Below are 12471 nucleotides of genomic sequence, written 5' to 3'. Positions count from 1 at the left end.
CTAAGATTATCGAGGAATTTGAGAAATAATAAGCCTATAACACACCTCAGATATTGTTCTGCCGTTTGTGCATATTATATTTGCATGAAATATCTTGATTTTTAATCCTATTAAGGTCAAAATCCGACGGGAAAAAATGAGTTCATTTTATTTATATAGAAGAAGATGGATAGAAGAAGATAGAAGATAGAATAGAAAGAAGAAAGAAGATAGAAGAAGAAGAATAGAAGAGAAGATAGCGGGACCTGTCGAAATTCCACAGGGGACTCATTCATATGTAATACATTGATGTTGGCATTCTGTAGATGTTCAGTGTAAATGGAGACGCTCTGATATTATTGTAGCTTTTTTTTTGTTAAAACTGCAAAAGTATTTATCTAAGCTAGCACGAACGCCTGGCAAAGCCCGGTCGTAAAGTACGCTTATATATGATATTTTAATTCTTGCAGATTTCTATATATATCATTATAGAGTTAATGTTCTATCGATTTTTATAAATTATAAAGTTGCGATTTCAAAAACAGAAATATATATCTATATGACTTGGGGTATTAGCTTGAATCGAAACCGAAATAAAAACTTATGAAAAAATATATTTATATATCAAGGATGAGAGTTCATATAAAAACGTTGCTTTAATTTGAATAAAATAAAATTCGCATCAAGTGCGCTTGAAAGCCAAATCACAACGTAATATTAAGAAAATAAACAAATATTTTACTTGTTTGAAATTTATTACAAATATATTTCAAGGTATTCTCCATCTCCAGTGTGTTTTTTCTTTTTTTTTCTTTTCTTCTTCCTTGCCATGTTGTAAATTTGGAGAAAGAAGTATGTTTGTAAAGAGCAGCGCGTTTTTTTCTAGCGATTGTATTTTGAAATGTTTGAACTGAGCGTAGGCAATGCGAGAAAAACGTCAAGAATGAGAGTTCATATAGAAACGTGGTTTAATTTGAATAAAATAAAATACGCATCAAGTGTGCTTGAAACGAAATCAAAATGTAATAGAAAAATAAACAAATATTTTACTTGCTTGAAATTGATCACAAATATATTTCAAAAGTATACTTCATCTTCAGTGTGTTGTTTTTTTTCCTTTTCTTCTTCCTTGCCATGTTGTAAATTTGGAGAAAGAAGTCTGTTTGTAAAGAGCCGCGCTTTTCGCGTCACCTACGCACAATTCAAACATATCAAAATACAACCGCTAGAAAAAAACAAAAAACAAGCTATAAAAACAAGTTTTTTTTCTTGATTTTGTTGGGAAGTTTCTTTTATGGGCTAGTTGTCATTTAATAATTTGATTATTAACTAAAATTGTGATGAATTAATAATTTGATTATTAACTAAAATTGTGATGAATTAATAATTTGATTATTAACTAAAATTGTGATGAATTAATAATTTGATTATTAACTAAAATTGTGATGAATTAATAATTTGATTATTAACTAAAATTGTGATGAATTAATAATTTGATTATTAACTAAAATTGTGATGAATTGATAATTTGATTATCAACTAAAATTGTGATGAATTAATAATTTGTTTATTAACTAAAATTGTGATGAATAAATAATTTGATTATTAACTAAAATTGTGATGAATTAATAATTTGATTATTAACTAAAATTGTGATGAATTAATAATTTGATTATGAACTAAAATTGTGATGAATTAATAATTTGATTATTAACTAAAATTGTGATGAATTAATAATTTGATTATTAACTAAAATTGTGATGAATTAATAATTTGATTATTAACTAAAATTGTGATGAATTAATAATTTGTTTATTAACTAAAATTGTGATGAATTAATAATTTGATTATTAACTAAAATTGTGATGAATTAATAATTTGTTTATTAACTAAAATTGTGATGAATTAATAATTTGATTATTAACTAAAATTGTGATGAATTAATAATTTGATTATTAACTAAAATTGTGATGAATTAATAATTTGATTATTAACTAAAATTGTGATGAATTAATAATTTTATAATAATAATTAATAATGTTATTAAAAACAAATCTGAAGCATGTAAACCATTAATATTTGTGTCAAAGTTTTAGAACAAAATTACAAAATATTATGCCATAAATTTTTATTTTACTGAGTTATCTAATATATAAACGGCTATATGCCTGTCTGTCTGTCCTTATATTTTCAAACTCTACCTTCTCCGAAACTAAAAGTCGCAGAGCGGCAATAGGGGCTTCAAATGATTGGATTTTTACAAGCCGTACTTTTATGGGTCTTCAGCCGGTTAAAATTGTTTTTAAAGGGTCAAAAATGGTTAAAATTGTTTTTAAAGGGTCAAAAATGGTTAAAATTGTTTTTAAAGGGTCAAAAAATGGTTAAAATTGTTTTTAAAGAGTCAAAAATGGTTAAAATTGTTTTTTAAGTGTCAAAAATGGTTCAAATTGTTTTTTAAGTGTCAAAAATGGTTAAAATTGTTTTTAAAGAGTCAAAAATGGTTAAAATTGTTTTTAAAGAGTCCAAAATGGTTAAAATTGTTTTTAAAGGGTCAAAAATGATTAAAATTGTTTTTAAAAAGTCAAAAATGGTTAAAATTGTTTTTAAAGAGTCCAAAATGGTTAAAATTGTTTTTAAAGGGTCAAAAATGGTTAAAATTGTTTTTAAAGGGTCAAAAATGGTTAAAATTGTTTTTAAAGGGTCAAAAATGGTTAAAATTGTTTTAAAGAGTCAAAAATGGGTCAAAATTGATAAATCAGTAAACATTTTGTACATTCATCTTAGTTTATTTTTAATTTTAATTTCATATGCGTGTCACGTTGGTACAGTGGAAACGCCATCAACTTTGAATGCTTCGGTTTCGATTCTACCTAATGGTACCCAAATACTTTCTTTTTTACTTTTGAAATCACATCTCTATAATAATATATACGAAGTCTGGACAAATTAAAATATCATACTTAAGCGTATTTTACGTCCTTCAACGCTACTAACATATATATGAGTAAAACAGGATAAAAAATCGACGATAAGATAAAAATGAGGTGGAAAAACCTAAGAATTCGACGATGTTTCGCCTTTATAGTACCGGCTTTTTCAAGAGTACACGCACACACACATACATATATATGCACACATCAATTATAAGATATATAAAGATTATATATTGCATATTCGTATATATTTTATAATTGAAATATATATATGTATATACATATATTTCGATTATAAAATATATACGAATATATATATATATATATATATATATATATATATATATTATATTTTCTTTAATTGGCACGTATAATTAAGCCATATGAAAACGCTTTAATACTTTCAGAGCATATATATATATATATATATATATATATATATATATATATATATATATATATAATATTTTATTTTGTCTAACACGTGTTTAGTTGACTGGTGTACGACCACCAAACATCTTAGAGACAGATAATATTTCTTTCGGAAAAAACAAACAGCTCCGAAGTCTTTTGTTTCCGGAATAAAGAGGATGAAAGCTGGTGAAAATGAATCAAAATTGTTAGGAGTGATATGATTTATAAAAAACATATTTAATCAAGATAAAATTGGGATGTTACAAGAGAGAAGACTAAAGTATTTTTAGTTACATGAAGATCCTTTAGTGTTTACGATGCCAAGCTTAAAAAAAAAATTAGAAGTGTTTGGTTTTCAAAGGAATGTCCCTGAATAAGTTGTTTAATGCTCATACATTATTTAACGAAACACATGTAAGACGAAGTAAAATATCGAAAGAAAGAAAATATAAACGTATGTATTTTTTTATTTTGGAAATATGCTTAAATAAGATGCTTCAATTTATACACTGTTCGTATTTATTATTGTAGAGCCAATTATCTATTGATTATTATATTGTACCCAATATACAGTAGTGATTTCAAAAGTTAGAAAATATTACTTTGATGCCATCAGCTAGAATTAAAACCCAAACAATTGTCACCCTAGCGTTAGTCCCTACCATCTAGGCTAAGGCCACATATACATCAAAGCTTGATAAATTAATCGCTTTAAACGTATACATGTATATTTGTGCATGCATAAAAATACACATTATATCGATTTACGCCTGCCAAGTTCCAATTTTTAAATTTGTCTTCTTAGCAACCGTTTATCCAGTTAAAAATCAAATCAAATTTGTTCCAGGAGTGTGAATATCTCATATCAAATTTTAAGTATGTTGAACAAAAAATTACAGTGTAATCTCGATTCAAGCTGATGGTACCCAAGTCATAAATATTTAAAACTTTTAGAATTTTAGAATTATATTGGGTACAATATAATAATCAATTGAGAATTGGCTTTATAATAATAAATACGAAATCTGCATAAATTAAAATATCATATTTAAGAGTATCTTGCGACTGGGCAAAACTAATTCTTAATATGTTGTTTATTCTTATCCTGGGACGAAATTTTGCAGTTAGTTTTATATGATTTTACGAGAATACGTTGTGCACTGATATACGTTTTGTTTCTTGAAACAAAATGATTTCCTTGACTTTGATGGTTTCACATATTCAATCAGTGAAAAAGATTTGACACGAGCTGAGAAACTTCTCGACAAGATGACGGAGTTTTCTTCTTACAGAGACGTCGATCATGACTTGTGGGAAATAAAGTTGACCTTAACTTCTGCAAGGTAAGATTTTAGTTCATCATGTCATCTATGCATTAATGGGATAGCGTGTGTGTTATTTATTTTGTGTGCCACGTTTACATCCGAGTGACTGTCGTTTAATTGTTATGGACTTCCATTTCCTGTAGTAAATAATTTTACCAAAAATTTTTCATAAATTTTGGTTTCGGTTTCGATTATAGCTGATGCTACTTAAGTCATCTATTATCTTTTTTATAAATATTTTTACCAGGAATTCTTCATAAGTTTTGGTGTCAGTCTCAATTATATCCGAAGGAACCTAAGTTATATATATATATATATATATATATATATATATATATATATATATATATATATATATATATATATTCAAATAAGTGGGTGGTCACCAGCAATGTGTATTTTTTAACATTATTTTATTATTCCGTGCCTTGCTTTTTCATTGAAAATTATGTTTAGATCATTGTAATAATGTTTTTTAAATCATTGAAATCGTTTTTAACGCGTTTCAGACGTTCTGTGAAGCGTCCTGTTCAGAAATTATTTAAAATGCTTGGAATATATTCAAGATGTGTTAAAGATGTAAAAGAACATTTTCGTAGTTCATTTGAAATGTTTCCGAGAGGTGGAAACGTGTAAATAAATCTACTTTTCATTCGTATGTTCAATTTTGATTACTGTTTTATTGGGCTGTGGTCACTGCTGTCTTATTTCTCTCTCTCTCTGCTTATTTATCGTTCTTTGTTTTTACTCATTTTTTCCTTTTTTTAAACTCTTACTTGGGTTGAGGCGAGGGGCCCATTGTTACTTGATCAACTGGATGCATAGGGTAGGATGTGTGTGTGTGGGGGTGTTTTCTTTTATTGGTTTGAAGAATATGTGTACTGTTTTATAGTATTATAAAGTAATTTGCTTCCCTAGGAAGGTCGTTACTAATGTGTATGTGTGAGGAGGGGGACAACAAGCTCCTCTGAAATAAGGGTAGGGGTGTTTTCATTCAGTTTTGATATTTATTTTTTGGATTCTTAGATTTTAATATTGTGATTTTTCGTTTCAGTCTTAGACTGTTCGGGTATTCTTAATATTACGTTTGTTTAGATAAAGAGGTGTATTTATAAATATATATAGGGGATTTTTAATGTTTCTATTCATTTGTCTCTCCATGTGGGTATGACCAGACCCAGGATCGGTTCCTAGTGTGAGGAAGATCTCGTTCATCAGAGGGGAAGAGCCACTTGGAGGGGTATAGGTATGAGAGGAGGGATGATAGTTATCTAAATTATGAGAGATTTCTCCTCCACTGACTGAGGGGGTAGTGAGGTGTTGGAACAGATATTACACTATGGTTCTAGATATTTCATAGTGTTGTTGGTTTCGAGGTAAGTAGGGTTGGTATTGTTCAATGTGTTGTATTAGAGACAGGGGTGTTATGTCTGTGTGTGGTTGTATGCACGTGTGTGTGTGTTTTAATGTGTCGGTTCTGATTTATGTGTAGGTGTGTATATGTATATGTATGTGCATGTGCATGCGAGTGTGCCTTACATTTCATGTTTTTGTGTGTTGATATTAGGCTCTGTTTAGTTCGGGAGTGAATCTTGTTATGAAGTTTTTTTCCTGTGTAAGTAAATAAAAATAATTGCCTGTTTGGAAGATTGACATTATTTTGAAGCTATTTCCACTGCATGTATGTACGTGTCTTGAAACATAGAGGTGTCTGTTATCTGGAGTTTTGATGTTGCTCTTATGTAAGGCCACTCTTTTGCTGAAATTTTTGGTGGCGCCTATGTAGGATTTGTTGCATGCTGTGCATCTTAGTGCATATACTACATTTCTGGAGGTGCAATTTAGATCCTTTTTTATTTTGAATGTTTGTGTTGAGTTTTTGAATGTGTATGTGTTTCCTTCTATTATTATGTCACATACTCAACATCGCGGCTTGTTTCATTTTATAACCCGTTTTGTAGTGTGTGGAACGAGTTTTGAGGAAGTTAGGATGTGTTTTAAGTTTTTGGGTTGGCGTTTGCTTTTTATTATTTTTGTTGTTTTAAGTATGTTGTTCAGTTTGTCGTTCTGATTGAGGAGGATAAGGTTTTTTGTTATCTGTGTAAATAGTTCTGGGTTGTTTGTGTTGTGTGTGGAGACGTATGCTAAAATTTGTTCTTTGTTGTGTTCTTTTGGGATTCTTAGTTGGTCTATTGGATTTTTCTAGCCAGTTCAATACCTTTCTGTATTAGTGGTAGTGGATATCCTCTTTTCCGCAGGGTTATTTGCAGTTCATTCAGTCTAGCCGAACGGAGGTGTCTGTCTGTTGCTATGGTGCAAACTCTACGTGCTAAGGAGTAGGGTATTGATTTTAGACAGTTTTTAGGATGGTGGCTTTTGAAGTGGAGGTATTGTTGAGTGTCTGTGGGGTTGTGGTAGATGTCTGTAATTATGTTGTTGTTTTTGATTGTTACTAGGATGTCTAAGAAAGGTAGTTCTGTGGGGCTTTGTTCTAGTGTGAAGTTTATGTTTTGGTGTAGATTTTGTAGCAAAGTGTGGAATTCTCTGATATCTCCCCATGTGGTCCTCCAGAGGATAAAGCAATCGTCTAGGTATTTTTCCAAGATTTTATGAAGAGTGTTTTTATATTGTGCCCGTATTTCTGCTCTATCCTTTCATAAAGGGTCTCTTCTAGGAAGACGAGTGTAAGGGTGGCATATATATATACAGGGTGGCCGAAAAGTCCCAGGACACTCTATTTTTAATAGTTTAATGCTGTTAAATATGATTGACCACTAAATTACTCTCGTTGTTTTCTGCTTTGTTTCTAATAAAGTTCTCTTTTTGTTGTTGAATATATATGTTTTCTGTGTGTTTCATTAAAAAATACTGTGTTTTATTAAAAATACATGTATAGTGTCCTGGGACTTTTCGGCCACCCTGTATATATATATATATATATATATATATATATATATATATATATATATATATATATATATATATATTCATAAGTTTTGGTATCAATTTCGGATCAAACTGATGCACCCAAGAGATATGGATATATTTCTTATTTTTGAAATCACAACTTTATAATATATAAAAATCGATAGAACATTAACTCTATAATGATATATATAGAAATCTGCAAGAATTAAAATATCATATCTAAGCGTACTTTACGACCGGGCTACGCTGGGTGTCCCTAGTTAAATACTTTTTCGGATTAATGGTGAATCCAGTAATTTTGGAAAACGTGTCAAGATGTTTATATATTCAAATATTTATTCATGGTATTTATTAGGTTTGGTTATTTAGTAGAGAAAAATGTTTTTGTTTTTGACTTTGCAGAGCATGATTGAGTTTTGTATATTTGAGTCAGCAAACCGAGATCTTCATACATCCTGATCTGCACCACATGTGAAAAGTGACTATAGAAATAGAAAATAGAAACACAGAAATACATGAGACGACTGCATACATTTTCGCAAACGTTAAAAATAAACTTGTGTGTATGTGAGAAGGGTGATCTATAGATTCTAGTTTTTTTTTTAAACTAGCATTTCAGCCCGGCGTTGCCCGGGAATTTGGAGGTGTATGTTGAGCAAAAAACAAAAAACAAAAAAAAAAAAACAAAAACACAAAAATACGGTCAATTTTTTTTTTTTTTAAACTTTGACCCCTATTATGACTCCTTAATATTTATTGTTTCGGACTCAAATGAAGTTATTAAGTTAGATCCATGCCCAAGGAACCTATATCTAAAATTTCAAGTGTTTAAACCCCAAATTCGCGGAGGAGTACAAATATTTTCCCAACTCTCAGTACCATGTATATCAAATTTCGAGTCTGTAGACTAAAAGTTGACAGAGTTATTGCGTAGGGAAATGTACACAGACACACAGACAGACATGTTCACTTTTATAGATATATAGATTTACTTCATTAGCATCAATAGTGGTCAATAAAGTTTTAAACAAAATAAACCGATTCCAGTATCTTTTTTTTTACTTGTGAGTCACTACATATCAAGGCCTGAAGGCTACTCGAGGATAAAGGTCAATGAATATAAGGTGGTAGTGTAGTAATCGTTAATGTGTAAATTGGGTAGAATTTGATTATTTATGGGGACGGCTTAACAAGAACATTTTTTTTGCATACGAGTCACTACTTATCAAGGCCCGAAGGCCACTCGAGGATAAGGGTTAATAAGTGTAAGGTGGTAGTGTTGTGAGTGGGTTAGATTGGGTAGAATTTATGGGGACGGCTAAACAAGAACTTGCTTATACTGGATTTGAAGGCTACCGGGAAGCAGGCCAGCGGAACAGTGTTCCACATGTAAGCAGCTTTGGGAAATAAGATTTGTTCATTGAATATGCGTTTAGAGTTAGACACAGATATGCAGTGGGGAACATCGTATATAGTTGTTGTTGCTAAAAATGTTCCGATCTTTTCCGATTCCCGATTCCGATTAATCGTCTCAACACTAGTAAATAACAATCGGACCAAGATCACAGTGTAGTATCTGTTCTGATGCTACACTTCACCTTTTTTGTCCCCAGTCAGTGGGGAAGAAGTTCTTCATGACAGACACAATTTTTATTTTTGTTCCTAACCTAAGTGCCCCTTTTTGTGGAGTTGGATTTTCCTCACGTTAAAAAATTTGACCTTGTATCTAACTCTGCCCTCGTGAGGAGGCAAGTAAATAGGAACAATAACTGACTATAAAATATTATGCATGACGATTGTTAACCACTTGGCCATCGTAAACCCCTGACATTACAGTCTACCACGTCAAATGTCTTTAAAGCGGGGAATGGAACGTCCTTTCATTGTTGACAGATTCTGCTATGTAACGTGCTGAGATCAGTCTTAGAAATACGTTAATGCGTTCCGCTTGCCTCTACCATCGTTGGAGTGTCATTATTTTTGAAGTAGAAGATTCTGCTGCACGAGGTGTTTATTTGAGTCATGCAAATACGTTAATCAGAACGGACACGATCTGAGAAAGATTTTCTCGATGGTCATCCAAAGAATGCTCGGGGAAAGTAACAAATTTGCTGTCAGTATGTGTTAGCGTAATCAAACCGGATCAGTTCAGAGTTGCAAGGAACCGCAGGACAAAAAACCAGGACTTGTCCAGAAGGCGAACAAAAAGAAATGGACACCGTGTTTCAATGGAAAATTCTTCCATCGTCTCTTGTCAAAGCACAAAGCAACAAAAATCAACACAAATCCGAAAGAGCTAAATAATAATAATTCTGATTTCGTTTATCAACGTCTCCTTGGAAAGGGATGGGATTCATTTCCAGAGGATTTCCCTTAATCCCGGCTTCAAAATAGGAGCTTCAAAGATCAAGGGTTTTCTTAAAGATGTTGGTGGTACCTATAATTGCAGAGGTCTGAATAATAATAATAATAATAATAATAATAATAACAATAACAATAACCCCCCCCCTAAAAACAACTATTCTTAAGCTGCGACCAGTAATTCTGCGTGCCAAGCGATCAAAATTATATTTCAAACTTAAGCATGGCAGACAAACGAAGATACCATGTGAAACTCAGGCATGGCAGACTGAGCAAACTACAGTTTAAAGCTTAAGAATGACACACCAACGAAAGTGCTATGTTGAACTTAAGCGTGATAAACTAATGGGAATGTTATTTCAAACCTAAGTCAAACCTAAGACAAACGGAAATACCATATAAAACTTCAGCGTGACAAACCAACGAGAATGTTATTTCAAACCTAAGTGTGACAGACAAACGGAAATGTCATATAAAAATTCGGCGTGACAGACCGATGAAAATACTATGTAAAACTTATGTATGACAGACTAATGGAAATACAATTTAAAACTTATGCATGGCAGACTTACGAAAATTCAATGTAAAACTTATGCATGACAGACTAATGAAAATCCTATTTCAAACAAGTGTGGCAGACTGAGCAACAAAATCACACTTAAACAAACAAATGTTCAATTATTTAAAACTTAAGCGTAACAGAGCTACGAAAGTGTTATTTCATTCTCAAGTGGCACGGGACAGTGAAAATAATCTAAAACTTGAGCCTGGAAGACAAATTAAAAAGCTTTCTACAGAAGGTGTGACAGACGAACTGACAATTGTGATACATCTGACGGAAGTTACATTTATTCAATCTAGGCGTTTAGCGATGAAAATTCTATTTTCAAAATAACAGAAATACGAAATTGCTATTTCGTATTTAAATATAAAGGACAAATGACAAAAAAAAAAAAACACAGTTTAAAACTTCAGTGTGACCAACAGACAGAATGCTATTTCCAACTTAAATACAACATTACTATTTCGTACTTAAGCGTGATGGACCAGAGCAGATACCATGTAAACTTGAACGTGACAGACAGACAAAAATGCTACTTCTAACTTAGGTACCGAATTAATATTTCAACCTTAAGCGTGGCGCACGGTAAGAAAACTATGTAAATTTTGGCATGACATACAGAAACTATTTCAACATGAACTTTGCAAACCCAACTTAAGTTTCACAAACGGACCGACGGACACATTCTCTTACAATGATGCAAGGTCGCACATACCAACAAAAGGAAGAAAAATATAACAATAGCGAAATCTCAAGAACGTAGACATTTTAAACGCATGCTGTTATTTTGAATTTCGTAGACACTTTTTTTTAATTTTAGACAGATAGCATTGGCTGCAAGCGGCATAATGGGTGACGCTGTCGCCTTTAGAGAACCGTCAATCCGAGTTCAAGTTTCAATAGATCCGTTTGGTTCACTTTCGATAAAAACAAAGTCAAGAAAAATGTGAAATCCGTGAAAAACAACGATAGCCTTCTTTATCTCTATATATTATCACTATACTCACTCGTTGTTTGCGTTCACCCTTAAGAAGGTATATCGCCACTTGAACGTAAAGGACTACTATTTGGGACCATGCCTAGGAAAGATTAATAATATGTTGGTTCACGTTACATTTGAACTTCTGCATATCAGTACAGTCAGGGAAGCAGGTAGCAGAAAGGGAATTACAAAATCTAACTGTTCAAGAGAAGAAACTATTAGAGTAGAAAGTTTTCTGCCATTCTTCAGTAGTGAAGAGGTGAGATTTTATTGCTAAGCAGGTGTGTCTGGGATATATACGTCGAGGGGGTACAAGTGCAACGACTTCATCAGAGCACATTCCATTAAAATACTTGTAAAACAGGCACAGAGATGCAATATTGCGGCGATGGGACAGGGGTTGGAGCTTAGTTGACAAACTCGGACCTATTAGATTGGAAACTCTTTTTTTCGACCCTATCCAAGTGGGATGTGGCAACAATATTCCATGCATGGGCGAATAGTGGCTTTGTAGAGGTACAAGATACTCTCAGGTGTGAGTAGTCTTCTAGCACGATAATGGGAGCCCACCTTGTTCCAGTTTAGATTGCCTAGAATTCCTTTTATTTTTGTTCAATAACTTTTTTCAAACAAATTTATCTGATTTCTCTTGTGCCTCTTTTTCTCGTCCTTACTAATAAAATCTAGATAGAATTTATACATTATTCTAAAAAGCAAAGCAGGTCCACAAAGGAGGTACCTTGCACTTTTGGCAATAAGTTAGTTGTTTACTATTGCAAGATTCATTTACACATCATTGAGCAAATAGAATTTTAGAACATTTTACAAACAAAATTCGTATTATTTGGATTCTTCAGACTATTGCTCTCATCTTCAGTGTCATTTGCACAAAGTTTCGGTCGATGACATCACCGATCTTGTTCATGTGTATTTTGTCAAACTCGGGAATCTTTCTGTCAAACTCGGGACTCTTTCTGTGATACACAG

At 31.9% G+C, this 12471-nt stretch overlaps 1 protein-coding gene across 3 annotated transcripts in view; it reads left to right on the top strand.

Annotated features, from left to right (window-relative positions):
- LOC145261255 (tetratricopeptide repeat protein 23-like) overlaps positions 1 to 12471 on the top strand; it is a 190472-nt gene that overhangs the window by 96590 nt on the left and 81411 nt on the right. For all 3 annotated transcript variants that reach the window (XM_080119654.1, XM_080119653.1, XM_080119652.1), the window contains exon 6: positions 4548 to 4669. In XM_080119654.1, coding sequence (XP_079975780.1) covers positions 4548 to 4669 — 122 coding nt within the window. The remainder of the gene's footprint in view (positions 1 to 4547; positions 4670 to 12471) is intronic.

This window comes from Euprymna scolopes, chromosome 37, assembly GCF_053919585.1.
Source record: "Euprymna scolopes isolate OS-2025 chromosome 37, ASM5391958v1, whole genome shotgun sequence".
NCBI classification, from domain to species: Eukaryota; Metazoa; Mollusca; class Cephalopoda; order Sepiida; family Sepiolidae; genus Euprymna; species Euprymna scolopes.
Note: the sequence above shows the minus strand (reverse complement) of the source record. Positions and strands in the feature narration are given on the sequence as shown.